Here is a 14,955-nt window from a genome sequence, read left to right as displayed (position 1 = left end):
CAAACATGAGAAAGCATTCACCAAAAACATAACTGGAATCGAGCAAAAGGACTCCAAATCCCAACGGCCAAACCCGGAAGTGAAGTGCCGGCATTATTGACTCCAGCTGTAACGCAAATTACTTGGTTCAAACAAACATTATAGTGCCACCGCACAAACGTGACGACTGTGCAAAAATAACTACATAAAAGACACCACTGTTACAGAAAGACTTTACACGCTATTTAAACTGCCGATCGCGAACGGAACAAACCGTGATTGAAACTAACTGTGATGCCGCTCTTTATTCGTTGCGCTAACTGTCGCCTGTCAGTGGCAGACCCGCCCCTTTTAAAGCGCCAGCTTAATTCATCAATATGCGTATAGCTGGATGGAATTTGTTTCCTTCGTGGTTTTTGCGATCCTCGGTCCCACTTAATACCTGTGGAAATCGAGGCTCTAATCCCTCATTGTGTCCGAGGACCGGCAACCCGAGGCCAAGGCCAAGGCCAAGGACTTGACTCCCAAGGCCGAGGCCAAGGCCAAGGAATTGACTCTCAAGGCCAAGGCCAAGGACCAAGGACCGACCTTCGGTCCTCGAGCCGGTCCTCGAGGCCAAGGACCGGCTCGAGGAACACATCCCTGACTGCTACATTGCACTCTAGTGGTCAAAGGTGGTATCGCAGACCTTTGCGACAACAGTGCTTGTGGTAAAAACCCGTCATTTGCAATCAGGTGGATGAGAAGGACCTCAGTTAGGTTGTACAAAGCAATCATCTGATATAGAAGTAAAGGTTACGGTGTAATTGGTGATTCTGAATGTCACTCTGCTGCAATCGCACTTTAAAAAGTTGTCTAATTGAAAGGCTGAATCATTCCTCAACCTTATCTTTGCTATGTTAGTCTTGATTGCAGATCACAGCTATTGCCGACCTAAATTGTACCGTTTCAATTGAGCCTCTAATGCTGCTCTGGTCAAGGTCTAAATAAACTAAACGAAATAAAAGTTTGCAAGGACATTAAAAAAAAAAAAAAAAAAAAAGAAGAAGAATAAACACACTCAAAGAACACAGACCCGCAGTCACCCACAAAATCAATGAGTGGCTTGCTACATCGATGTGAAACAGTTCAAATATTCGACTTAACCAGCAAAAATGGAACATTATTCGTGAAAAGAGAAATGTGGGCAGTGGAACAGGTCATGTACTTGAACAGTCAATTGTTTTTTGGGGGTGAATTTAGCTTTGTTATGGGGGATTTTGGAAGCATCTCAAGTGCTTATTCTGTTTTTTTTTCCTGCCAAGTTGGACGCCACTTGTCACATTGTTAAGTAAGCCTGAATTTGATAAAGTATTTTTGTTTTCTTTGTTCCGTGACAGTGGTTACCTGAACACAACATTTCCGGCCCGATCAGCTTTCCATGCCTTGATCAGAGCAAAGTCTCCGGTGATGGCCTTCTCCATGATGTAGTGTCTGCCATTAAACTCCTGCACCTGGTTGGAAACACAGTTGAAGACAAACCTGAGTTTCAGTACCGACAACTAACGTGGTCAAATATTGCACAAAGACAAATACACTCGGAGTTGTAGCTTGCTTAAATTTTTTTTAAAGACAGCCATTTTGCAACAATATAGAGTGTAAACAAGGAAGACACAATTAACTAGAAAGGTTGGTTGATGGCAATGCGCTGTGGTTTTTGGCCATCTAGTGTGGATTTCTCATTAGCAAAATCACTCCAAAAGTCATTATCTGTTTCCCACAATCATCCCACACGAAACATATTCCCGCAAGTCTTCAAACGAGTGAAATCAACAATTTTACCTCTCTTTTTTCACTAGCGATGGCGATACTGCCATCCTTGTTGTACTTTATAGGAGAGCCTCCCTGGTGGATCAGCGTGCCGTAGCCAGTTGCGGTGAAAAAGGCGGGAATCCCTGCCCCGCCGGCTCGGATTCTCTCCGCTAAGGTGCCCTGTGGTGGAAATGAAGCAAAATAGGAGGAGTGCAACACAAAAATGTGTACTGTATAAACTTCTTTCCAGAGAACAAAACTGACTATTACGTGTCATAAAAACTAGTAGCGTCAGTCCAGAAAGTTGCTGACAACCAGGAATTTCACTCAATTGTGTAAACATGAACTAAAAGTCTGTTTTCCTGACCAACCTGTGGAGTGAGTTCCACCTCCAACTCCCCAGACAAGTACTGTCGTTCAAACTCTGCATTCTCCCCGACGTAAGAGGAGATCATCCTTTTGATCTGCTTGGTCTGAAGAAGCAGGCCGAGTCCAAAGTTATCCACGCTGAGGGGCAAAAATATATTCGGACTTTTACATTGCGCTTTCCTCTGAACTGCACACTTGCGGTCAAATGATACTGTTGTCACTTGATGGTCTTGTTGGGACGAGGGAAATGTTTATAAATGCAAAAGTTAATACTTAAAACGTCGTAGTGATACATTTAACAAACATATATGGTTAAATTCTACATGATACTAGATGCTGATATTTTTTCTTGGGCTTCTTCTCGTGTACCTGTACGTAATTATGTGTTTCGGTATCCTGTTTGTCTATGCCTACATCGTGAGTCTGTCGAGAAAGTCGATTTTTATTAAGGTTATAAACGTTCATAATGCTGTAGATCGTCGTGGCGGAGAGAACTTTGTCTGACGTTTATATGATTCTACTGGTTTGCTGCCACCTACTGGTTTGGAATGAGATGCACCAGCTTGTGAATGAATGCTATTCAGATACAGAACTATTAGTCTTAAAGTCTGTAAAACATAATTTTCGACACATCATATGATTCAATACCAGCGCTCTCGTTTTCACCAGGTGGCAGAGTCCCATTCTCTAAATTTTCCTTTAATGCCCCCCAATCATGCATCACATTGAGGGCGTTGAAATGTACAAGCGAGCAGCTGACTGGCCACAAACCAGCTGACCTTGTGGAAAAAGCATTGTACTGCTCTCATCTTGGTAAAACAAAACAGCATTTTCTACTCCACATTCACAGCCGGTTGGTTTTGTTTCGAAAAAGCTTTCCAATGTTTGCAAAAAAGAAGAGTCTCCGCACATGTGCGTGAAGGTTTTAATGTCACCTACCCTGCATTGTTGCTGACTGCAGTAAGTCCTTTCACGCCAGTCTTCAGTAAACTGTTGATGAGATTCTCCGGGATGCCACATAATCCAAAACCTATGTTAGAGCAAAAACTGAAATTTACAGCTGCAATTCCAGCATTTATGGTTTCCTATCTGAGCTACCACATTAACTGAGTATTCAGTGTGCTGTAACATATTTTTCAGGACTTAAAAATGCATCGTTGCATCTAGAGACCTGAACACAAAAGCTATGCTGTTTTTATTATGTTGTTTCAGAGAAATACAAATGTAGAAGTACACTGAATATTTTCCCCCGGTCTATCTTACAAATTCTACACTGCGTCATGGTGATTTCTCTCCGTGTGGTCATCCTTGAATGCAGGCGTGGACAATGGAAATTTTTTTATGGTTGTCTCAGCTGGCTTCACTATAAATACAAGCTGTGGAGTGTGGAGAGTGGAGTGTGGAATGCGCATGCATGTGCTGATCAGACACCAGTCGAGACCAGAACGAATGGATTAAGTCGACAAAATGACACATTATAGTCGATGTTTGCTGATCGAAATCGAAAAGTCCGCTTGAGAAGTTTACAACTTGACGGCAAGGGAGTGAAAGTGAGAACGTCGCAGCTGTATTTAAGACACGTCAATCCATCAAGATGGAAGGACTTCTGTTGTTTTTTTATTTACAATGATGGATTAAAGGTTATGAAAGTTAAACATACAAAAACAAAGCAGACATGTGTCTCAAGAATGGCTTTACAGTAGGGCTTTTGTTGTGATACATTAAACCTTAGAAGTAGTAATCTAAAGCTACTGACCCTGTCAAAGTCACATTCACACCAAGTGACAACTTAGTCTTCAATAAATCTAACATGCCTGTTTTTGTATTATGGAAGGAAGACAACAGTGCCAGGAGAAAGCCCACGCAAGCACACGCAGAACATGTAATCTCCAAAATTGACTGAAAGTTGTGGATAAAGGTTTGGAAAAGCATTTACCTCCGACCAGTACGGTCGCCCCATCTGGAATGTCCTTAACTGCCTCTGTAGGATCGGAGTAGAATTTTGAACTTCTTTGGCTAGAGGTCGAAAAGTAGCAGCTACATGTCTGTAAACAGCATAGAAATAGAACAGATTTAAACCGAAAAAATCATATAAGTGTGTGTGTATCTTGGGAAAAAAGGCATGACAAATTAGCTTTTTAGAATGTAAATTTGGCTTGTCCATTATAAAGAGCTGTTTGCACACCAGTCGTCAAGATAAGATCAGCTACTGAACAAACCTAACCTTGCAACAAAGCAAACCTATTTTAGTGTGACAAGAGTCCCAACCAGGAACTTGAATCCAGAATTCTTACATTTGAATCATGTGTCTCTGGCAGTAATACTGCCAATACTATATATAAATGTGAACAAGGTACAGGAAAGATATACCACAATGCATATTTCATAATGGAAATTCTTGTTTTGATTCAATAACAGAAATTCACCTCGAGTTTGTGCGCCTGAAAAGTTTTTATATCAGATGCCTGACGTGACACTAGTTGATATAAATAGCATTCAGGCATCACGGGCAAACATGATGGAAAACATTGCTTGGGAGTTAATTTGTGGCAGTAGAGGTGAATCATGCAAACCCCTGTGACCTCCAATAGCAGAAATTTTTAGTCACTACATTGTCCTGATGCTTTTGCTCATTCTATTGCAACAAATATCACCACATAAACATTGCATGAAGTGACAAGCCTCAGAATAAAGTTAACCAGCACGTACCAAAAGAATCATTAAAAGCAAAAATAAAAACGACACCTATGTATGGGGGAAATGTGTTTGTTCTGACCTTCTCCACGCAGTTCTAACCACTATAATTGTGCAGCAAACATAAGATAGGCAAATACAAACCTTGCTCAATGGACGCTTATCGAAGTTTAACGTGGTTCTGCATGGCCCAATGAGGTATTTAAAAGTGTCCGCTCGACACAAAGCTTTAAAGGCCATGTTAAGACACATGCACCGGACGGGAGCGGACAGGAGAAGAGGCGTAGTAACAAGAGACTCGAGCTGTTAGCATACGGCTAATGGCTAATAGCTCGAGCTCGGTTAAAAGTCAATGCTGCAATCGCATTGGCTGGCTCTGTGGGCAGGTATTCTGATGCATTCGCGGTAATCGTAATCAACAATTTTCTCGTGTGGAACGATGAAACTGCATCATTTGATTATTGATGGAATACTGCATAAAATGAACAGATTTCAAATTACAATTGTGTGTCCACGATCTTAGTTGATACTATACACATGAATTCAAATCCAAATTATGCAAAGAGTAAAATATTTGCTTCGGATTTTTATATAGTACTAAACGCACCTAAAATCTATGAGTGTACAGTATAATATAATTTGGAAAAAATGCTATACGCGTGTTGAATATTGTGACATCAATAGTATGTACATAAAAATGATTTTTTTATTATCTATATTTAACATGTACATACAAATGTCATTTGTATCATCCAATTTAAAAAAATAATAGTTTTACGTGTCAATATAAGTAGGCTCGTATTCTGTGCTAATTAGTTTGAATAACTCAGAAACCTGACCCTTTTCAAAAATTAAGAATCGCATGGAAAAGTTTGTTTTCATCATTGCATTCAAAAATTAAACTTTCATAGACTATATATAGATTCCGGACTCACAATATAAATGATTATTTATTTTTACCTAATTTGGGCTTCCATCTCATGAACCCCACAAAAACAGAAATAATAATAATAATAATAATGGAATACTGTGAAGAAATCGTCTTGTATTTCTCAGTTTTTGCAGAAAAAAAGAAATTAGGATCACATCAGTGGTGGCATGTCTCATTGGTAGGATGGTCATCTCCCAACCCAGAGGTTTGGGATTCAATCCCTGTCCATTGTCGAAGTGTCCTTGAGGAAGATACCGAACCCCACACCCCCAGTTGCTTCTTATACTGTGTCATCAGTAGGTAAATGGGGAAATAGTGTAATGCGCTTTGAGTACCAAAAGGTAGAAAATCACTAGATAAGTGACAGACCATTTACCAAATGATATGTCAGTCTTCAATATATGGTTGGGAATCAGCAATCAGCCTCTGACAATGCCTGGGAGTTATGGAAACTCAGATTTCTTTGGGTCTGGCGGCCCTCTTGATAATACACCATATATTCTCAATCCCGAATGACAGGCACAATTTACTTTCATTGCAAAAGATTATCTCGGACCACTGGACAACAGTCCCATCTTTCTTCTCCATGGCCCAGTTGAGAGGCTTCTTACGTTGGCTCAGAATCAATAGTGGCTTGACTAAAGGAACCTGACAGTTGTAGCCCATCGCTCGGATGTGACCCCAATCACTCTTTATGGTTTTCTGACACATTGTTGAAACTTCTCTGTCTGATAATCTCCTGAGACCCACGGTCATCTCTTTTGCCGGTGCATCTTTTGCCACAGTTTGCTCTTCCACTCGACTTCCCATTGATATGGTTGACAAAGAATTCTATGAACAACCAGCCTGCTTAGCTAAGAACTTCTGCGGTTTACCCATCCTATGGAGGGTATCAATGATTGTCTTCTGGGTAGTTATTAAGTCTGCAGTCTTCTCCATGTTGGAGCAAACTGAGACAATTGAACCAAAGTGGAGCGATTTAATCACACATCAATGACCTGCAAAATTTGGAATGATTTCTTCACTGTATTAGTTCTGTGTATGTCTCCAATAAAATATAATATGGTGAGCATCTCCATATATGTGGTACGATGTGATTCAATCTTCGAGTTTACAGTGGAACGATATGATTCTGTTTTATTCAGTGGGAGGTAAGTACGTAATTCAAAACATGTGTCAATGACAACACTAATCCAATTCTAAACTCAAACCGCACACAATTTGCAACTGCGCTATGTAACAAAGGAAGGTTCCTCTGACAATAAACACATACATGCACGTTATTTCGTCGAAACACGTGTCAACAAAAGAGCCTACGTATGTGACGTCACACTCGACATATTTAGGAAGACTCATTCATCGTGCTTGCATTCTTATTCCGATCACTATAAATTCTTACTAATGCATTTTTCATATTTACCTCACTACCTGTTCGGAAACAGTATTATATTAGAATAATATAATAATAGTAATATAAACAAAACGTCGTCACATTGCTTGGACACGTGACCTACCCTCACGTGACAAGTAGTTTTAGTCATGGCCGACGACTACAGGCGACAAGGCCTCGACTTGGAGAGAAGAATATTTGAGTTTGACGCCAAGTGTTCCGCTCTCAAAGCTGAGAAGCAAGGTAACGCTTCAAACATTTTGGCAGTAATATGATTCTTGCTCTCAGTTGACGTTGCCTGGCTGCCGTGCTTCGTTATTAGCTGGCTAACGAGCTAGCTGTTGTTAGCGTTATCGTGCGATGCAACCACAGCAGCTGCACCGATGGAACGTTTAAAACTTTTGATAACCTACTAACAGTCAGCGTTGAATCTATGCATACCGGGCAATAATATCAAACTATTGTAAAGCGGTTCTTCAACCCGTTGATGATTTCTGAATGTCAACATTAAGATGCAAACATTTGGCTAGCGACCTTGGCTAAAGGCTAAAATGTGACAATTTACGTTCGAAACGTGGTGACTAGGCTGCCTTTATTTGTTCCCAGCCAACTTTTCGACTGCCGATGTCTGTTTGGTTCGGTTTTTAGTCATTCCACATTGAATGGTTTTCACTACAACATTCTAAAACAAGAAATTGTTTGCACGTCTGCCTCGCAGTTGGAAGGTTCCGGTTTCGAATCGTGTCTCAAACCCCCATTCTCCCTCGCACATTTCAAAAACATGTCAGTTTCCAAATACCATGCACGATCAAGACTATTAGCCGTCGGGGTGTATTTGCGAGCTTATGGTTTTGAACTGTTTTCATAACCAATAAGCTCTAAATAAATAAATGAACTTTGGTCATATGGTGTGTGTTTTTACGGTGATTAAGTTCTTTTCACATGTATTCGTCTGTTGTTTCCTGTGGAAAAGTTCAAAATATGTAAATACAAATAACAGCATGGTAGACGGTGGTTCCCAGAGCTGCTTCAAAGTGTGGAGGTCAAAGGTTCGACTGTTTTAAAGGTCCATCCTCCCACATCCCGAAAACATGCACGTTAGGTTAATTGAAGAATCCATATTGCCCAAAGGTGTGGATGCCGTCTGCCTTTTTGTGGCCTACGCTCCTCGCCTAACGTCAGCTGGGATCGGTGCCATCTCACCCTCAACCCCTATGATGGATGACAGCACTCCTCAAAATGGATTGCTGATTTTTCACGACTGCCAGTGACCAGTAGTGAAGCATCTGCAATGAGTAATGTTTTACTTTCACGTTTTTCCACAGATGATGACTATTTACAAAATGCATCTGTCATACTGGACAAGTTGAAAAGCTATTACCGACAAGGAGGGGAAAGCAGCAGCCTTTCCAAGTTGCTTCAGGATTATACACAGGTACTTTACTGCATCAAACATGCCATACTTGTTGTACAGGGAGTCCTCAGTTGATCGAAGTGTCCACTTAAGCTATGATTAAACTGTTTTACCATTTAGTAATTGCCATTTTTGTGCAAAGTTACTCCATTATGAGTGACTTAGGAAAGTGACCATTTATCAATGTTTTAGCGGGAGCCTTTTCACATAATCATGCACAAGACGTGTGCTTTTATAATGCAAAAGCAAGTGATTGTTGATTAGTCGACTTCAAGTTCTCACGGTCGTTGCAAATTGGTAAAGTTGACGCATCAAAGAGTCAGTTTAACCAAACAACTTCATTGTGTGATGTTGGTAACTTTGAACCGAGAGGAGCCCCTGTGGAGTGAAATACAGCTGTAGTAAAAAAATATAAATATTAATGACATTTTGTTTGTGCACGGCAGGTGATCCTAGATATCACATTTTACGAAGAGAACAAACTGGTGGATCAAGAGTTTCCGGAGGACTGTTCACCTTTCAAAATCCAGCAGCTCCTGCAAGATCTGACTGAGCCGGAAGTTCTGGTGGGGAGACTAGCACCATCTCAAGAGGTGTGGTTGGTTCCCCTGTGTGTGAAATGCATCTTTTCTTTTTGTACAGCATGGCCTGTAGTGACATTGATCCAGAGGAGAGTGACAAAGTCCACCAGTGATATGCCTTTTGAATACCGTGATAGAAGTGAATTATGTGGCCTATGTTGACTGTGACAATGTGACATTGTCATTTGGTCTGCCAGGTGCAAGCTGTTTTGGGCCTGGAGCTGTTAGAATGCCTCTATTGGAGACGTGGTGCGCTCCTCTACATGTACTGCCACACCCTTCATCAACGGAAGCAATGGATCAAGGAAAACAAGGAGACATTCCTGAAGGTACCCTATGGTCAAAACTACAGACGAGGACTAAAGAGTAATAAAACATGCTGCCTCTCACGGGTCAGATTTGGTTGTACAACAGTCTTGGTTTTGGGGAGGAGATCCGCGGTTGTAGGTGGAGATGGGGTTAGTTTTGTTGGTCTGGATCTCTGTGTGACGAGCTCCGTTGGTCATCTCAGTCTCTGAGACGCGTGCACGTTTTGTCCTTGTCATGTATCTCTCGCATTTTAAAGATCGGGCATGAAATTAATAATTGTGTGCGTGTACCTGCCTTAAGGGGAGGACATTTTATGCAAGATGACAACACAATACTTAAGAGGAGCACATCAAATATGACAGCGGAGGCTACTGTTTTTGGAATTGTGTTACTTTACAAGCTTGAATGCAAGCTAGCTTGTCTGTATGCTTCATGTCACCCTGATGTGTTCCTGCAGTGTATTCAGGAAGGGGTGCGCTACCTAATGCGGATGCTGCAGGTGAGGAATTCAGTGAAGCTCAATGATGGGGTGGTCCTCCATGACACTGCAACCGCAGGCTTCCTATCTGAAGGTAATTTTTTTTTCATCCATATTTTGCAGAGATGAAAAATGTACTCGGTCTCTGTCATTCATATTCCATAAATACGTATGCAAAAAGACACTTGTAGAAGTACTGATTCGACTCCTTCACTTAATTAAATGTAAAATGAAAGTTGACTCTAAAATGTAGAGGTCTCCATCCATCATGTTCCAAAACCGCTTCTCCCCATGAGGGTTGCGTGCATGCTAGAGCTTCTCCCAGCTGTCTTTGGGCAGCAGGCGGTGTACACCCTGACCTGGTTGCCACCACTGATTTTTACATCACATAAATAATGTGATCACAACATATCCCTTGTTTCCTAAGGTATTTTCTCAGACACGCACCTGCTAACCATGATGTACATTGGAGAAATGTGCTTCTGGGCCGTAAAGTATGAAGACTACAGCGGCGACACGGTGGATTGTAAAGAAGACCGCCTCCAGTTTAGGGACATTGGCACGCAGATCCTCAACAAGTACGTGCTCGCCTGCGAGGGCCCTCTCCAGGGCCAGGGCTGGAATACGGAGAACGCCAAGGAGATCCTCAGTGTTTTACAGTGAAGCTCAGCCGCCTCCGTGTCCAGGTCGTCCCCAGACACAGATATGACATCAGTATTCAATGTTTTTTTTCCAATCCCGAAATTAAATTTTTAAAAATGGGGGAAAAAAAGAACCCACCAGGTGAGAGTGTGTGTAATGGAAGGTTAAGGCATGGGGAGAAAAATGTATTTGGGCAAAGGCCAAAGGTCAGCTAGACCTCACTCCACACCACATGATCCAGGTCAGTGGCATTATAAGACAGGTGGTTGAAACTGACAATGAATTATTATTTTTTTCTTTTTTTTACCCATTCTGCTGGAACAAAGAAAGCAGTTCTCTTCATTCTAGACTGTTGACTAGGGCACTTGTTTTGCTCTAAGAATGTGTTATAATAACATTAATATAAAAGATTCTTAGTAAAAAATGTTTCCTTTTTTTTAAGAATTGTTTATTTCATAACAGCCTGAAACGAAACATTGCACAGTAACATTTTTATTTATTCTTAAGTTGCCATTTTGGTATGCTTTTAATATTTGACATCTGTTTATACTCTATACACAAGTTTGTAAATGTGTATAAAATACACACAAAGCAAAGGAGTTTTTTCCAGAACGGTGTGAAAGTGCTCAGATTTATTCATAACCCATCACTTGTATTCCCCTTTTATTGCAAATTTTTCAACATTTAATTACCTTTCTTTGTTTAGCTTTTAATAGAGAACGTGCTGTTTCGGATTCAATTTTCTGTTTTTTTATGTCCTTGGTGACAATAAAGCCCGTGTTGTTTTAATGTGCGTGTTGTGTGCGTGCGCGCTGAACGATTGTAGTGACTACAATTCCCACATTGCACCGCTGCCGTCATCGATCGGAAGTGAGTCAAAAGCGGCACGTCACATTTGTGAAACGGCGTGATTTTTACACTACAGGTACCGCCATATAAACCCGAAGTGTCAACAAGTCATGGCAGGGAAGATTAATCGTCAGAACGAATCAGTCGTTATTCGAAGCCTACGGCGCTTAAAAGAGATTTATTGGCCTTCCGGTGTGAGAGACGTCGTTTTGGATCACGAAGAGGAAGAACCCGGCTTTTTGGATTGTTTACCTGTGAGTTTTGACTGTTGTTTGAAAAGTTTCTCTTGTGTGACAAGTTCCTTATCCACATGTAAAAAAAAAATGTCCATTTGAAATAAAAATCGTCATTTAGGGGAATCAGTACTGTATTGACAATTATCTTAAAAGTACAAAGTGTTGAGAAAATGTCCAAATAAATGGGAGGTGGTTCCCCCGGAGAAGAAAATTGAGACAGGTGAGTTGAACAGCACGAGAGACAAAACAATAACATCAAGAATTATACTGTATTCGGACACGGATAAAACAGTCCACTTTTCAAAATAGGAACGCATGAGTCAGGAAATATCATTGTGGACCAGAAAACAATAGAACGTCATATAGCGTAAGTTTTGCAAGGCCATTATATGGTGCTGGCTTCACGTATATCGGAATGAAACTGAAACGGAAAGTGCAAAACTACAAAAAATAAATACAACAACAAATCAAAATCACTAAAACAAAAAAACTACACAACACAAAAAATAGAGGCAAAAATTAAACAAGTGCAAATTAAAAAGCAAAACCATATAACTAAACATCAAGTCAAAAACCAACAAAAAAAATAAACACAATTGCAAATGAAAATATTGAACAAAACATAAAATAATGAGAAACTAAACAGCAAATAAAAAACATAACGAAACAAAACAAAAAATAAACAACAAATTAACACTACCCTACCACATGGTCTCAAACTTGCGGATGATATATTGCGACCCCCCACCAGCCATCAAAGAATAATGTTCGTGTGGCCCTCACATTTTTTACTGTGTCTCCCCAAAAGTCAGCTCGGATAAGATCCATCTCATCAAACATAACCTTATGAGGACAAACGCTATCAAAAATTGATAGATGAAGTTCCCAAATTCTATAAATGAAGATCCTAACCATAGTCCATTATAAAGGTGGACGTGCAGTTCCAGATCATGACCTTATTGTCGTCTGTGGACATCTGTCGCCTGGGAGCAACCAGCCGCTACTGGAGGGCCTTGGTTCGAGACCCGTTGCTGTGGAAGTTTTTTCTTCTCAGAGACATGCCATCCTGGACCTCCATTGATCACTTAACGATGCCGCAACTGGAGGCTCCAGAAGGCCCGGTCATCAGTGATGATGCAGAACAGGACGATTACGAGAGGACAGAATCCAAAGTCGACTACATGGCAGAGTGGGTGACTTTGCAATCAGCTGATACTTTCATTTTAAGAGAATTCATTGACTCTTGTGTTCCCTGCAGATATCTGAAAGCATGCCCTTCATGCAGACAAAGATGGCTTCCTTCGTGGCCACCGTACCGAGTATTGACATCCTTTCTGCAGTCTCTGGTGCCCTCAGCCGAACCGCGTTACGTCATGTTCGGGCCCGGCATGGAGCAACTGGATATCTCTCTAGTCACCAGGCTGATGCACGCCTCTGATATTCTACCAATGACCATCATTCCGAGCAGTCAGATCAATGGTACACACGCACACCAGACTCATTTCTTCAAATACCTGCAGTCACTTCTGTTCATTTTTCGGAGTATGAATCCAATCAGTTGTCTCCGTTTACCCACAAATTGACTTACTCAGTGTGACATCGGGGCCTGCAGTAGTATTGTACTAAAAAGTTAAATACTACTGAATTGTAATAAACAGATGTACTGTACTGGATAAAACATCACGTAACAACATAACAAGAGTGCATGATGCAAGGCCTTACTCTGTGCTTTGTGCTTTGTCCACCAAAAGGTGGCAGTCTTGGCTTTTTTTTCAATATCATCCCACTTTTCCTCAACCAAGACAAACCACCTTCTAATCCTTCAGGACCTTCAGTGATCGGCTCTGGCATCACTTATATGTTCAACAACCAGCACAAGTTCAACATCTTTACACTTTATTCGACTAACAAGTAAGTGTTCCGTACCTTGAATAGTATGTACAGTAAGATGGTGGTTGTGTCATGGAGCTGTTTGTGTGCAGAGCAGAGAGGGACCGCACCAAACAACAGAAGCAGTATATGACTGGTAAACTCTTCACTCTGGTAGGAAGCAATGACTCAGGCCATCCGATCTACAGGCCGGCCCCTCAAGTGCAGCAGGTGTGCCAGGTCGTGGAAGGGGTTATCTATGTGGCGAACGCCGAACTGGGGAGAGGTGAGAGACAAATAATTGGGTTTAACTGTGTGAATAATGCAAAGCAGTCCCTCCCTGACTGGTTAGCACATCGGCCTCACATTGCAGAAGTGTAGGGTTCGATTCCGGCCTTCCTTTGTGGAGTTGTTCTCCTGTGTGGGTTTTCTCCGGGTACTCTAGTTTCCTCCCACATTCCAAAAACCTTTATGGCAGGTTAATGGAACACTATAAATTGTCATCCAGTGTAATTGTTTCTAAAGCAACTTCAAATTTATTCAGCATTCAAACACAATTTCTGGTGGAATAACATGAACTCATTTTATGTCCTTTTCTGTAAAGTGCCATGATTTTCACTTATTAAACAGGTGAAGGAGAGTCTGAGGCGGCTCAAATCACTGCTCTGCTGTGCTCCGCTTCCAAACCCTTGCTGGTGCTCTCGTGCGTCTCCAGAGAGGAAAGTGAAGCAGTCGGGACCACTAGAATGCAAACTTGGCGTCGAACACCCTGTATTGACATGGCAAAGAGACTCAACCTGCCTCAGTTACCTAATCCCTGGATGGTAATTATTCTAATTTAATAAATGACTGAATGGTGGGGCTGTCGCTCATCAAGTGGATTCAATACCCGCTCTGGACAAAATTCTCGTGTGCTTCCTGGTTTCTTTCTAAATGTCTGGTGCATCCTGTCTTTGTCTGTTTTGAACTAGGTGCAGGACACAGTTGCAGAATCCCTGTCGGGTCTTCTGGATGGTATTTCTTGGTTGCTGAGATCCTCGGGTGTCAAAGTGTATGATGGCTAGGGTAACCTAGTAACACATGGACACACACGCTAATAAGGAAAATCCTTCTATTTTAAAATGAATTGTGTTTCCTTTCTAAAACACAGCAACACAAAAGAGAAAATCAAATAAAATGAATGCAAATAAAGCAAAAAGCTGAAAAAAGAGGAAACTGGAGTACCCGGAGAAAACCCACACAGGCATTGTTTTTCGCGTGTGTGGTAAATTCTGAATAAATGCAGCACATCATGCATGCTTTTTCTGTGCGCTGTTTGTGTGCTGATGCTTCATAAGTGAGCCCTCTCTGCGTTTACAGTTCACAATGATTTTGCCAGTCCTGACAAGATAATGTGCCTCCCTTACGCTCTTTTGTTCTGGTT

General features: G+C 41.3%; 3 protein-coding genes across 3 annotated transcripts in view; 2 read left to right on the top strand and 1 right to left on the bottom strand.

Moving 5' to 3' along the window:
* Positions 1-5,168, bottom strand: part of oxct1a (3-oxoacid CoA transferase 1a) — a 35,424-nt gene extending 30,256 nt beyond the window's left edge. The window contains exons 1-6 of the mRNA XM_019872712.1: positions 4,978-5,168; positions 4,076-4,184; positions 3,079-3,169; positions 2,142-2,277; positions 1,801-1,950; positions 1,366-1,472 (exon numbers count right to left, since the gene is read on the bottom strand). Coding sequence (XP_019728271.1) covers positions 1,366-1,472; positions 1,801-1,950; positions 2,142-2,277; positions 3,079-3,169; positions 4,076-4,184; positions 4,978-5,085 — 701 coding nt within the window. The 5' untranslated portion in view covers positions 5,086-5,168. The remainder of the gene's footprint in view (positions 1-1,365; positions 1,473-1,800; positions 1,951-2,141; positions 2,278-3,078; positions 3,170-4,075; positions 4,185-4,977) is intronic.
* A 2,020-nt stretch (positions 5,169-7,188) lies between these two features.
* Positions 7,189-11,367, top strand: rimoc1 (rab7a interacting mon1-ccz1 complex subunit 1). Its single transcript, XM_019872715.1, has 6 exons — positions 7,189-7,397; positions 8,480-8,589; positions 9,015-9,161; positions 9,347-9,478; positions 9,916-10,030; positions 10,364-11,367. Exons 1-6 carry the CDS (start codon positions 7,304-7,306, stop codon positions 10,597-10,599), a joined length of 834 nt encoding a protein of 277 aa, XP_019728274.1. The 5' UTR covers positions 7,189-7,303; the 3' UTR covers positions 10,600-11,367.
* Positions 11,368-11,420: 53 nt separating this feature from the next.
* On the top strand, positions 11,421-14,609 carry fbxo4 (F-box protein 4). The gene is made up of 7 exons (XM_019872713.1): positions 11,421-11,681; positions 12,593-12,852; positions 12,922-13,142; positions 13,490-13,574; positions 13,646-13,818; positions 14,163-14,356; positions 14,504-14,609. The coding sequence occupies exons 1-7, from the start codon at positions 11,538-11,540 to the stop codon at positions 14,594-14,596; spliced, it is 1,170 nt and encodes a 389-aa protein (XP_019728272.1). The 5' UTR covers positions 11,421-11,537; the 3' UTR covers positions 14,597-14,609.
* Positions 14,610-14,955: the final 346 nt, after the last annotated feature.

Source organism: Hippocampus comes, unplaced genomic scaffold (genome assembly GCF_001891065.2).
Source record: "Hippocampus comes isolate QL1 unplaced genomic scaffold, H_comes_QL1_v1.1 scaffold4, whole genome shotgun sequence".
NCBI classification, from domain to species: Eukaryota; Metazoa; Chordata; class Actinopteri; order Syngnathiformes; family Syngnathidae; genus Hippocampus; species Hippocampus comes.
The sequence above is the reverse complement of the archived record's forward strand: the minus strand, read 5'-3'. Positions and strand labels throughout refer to the sequence as shown.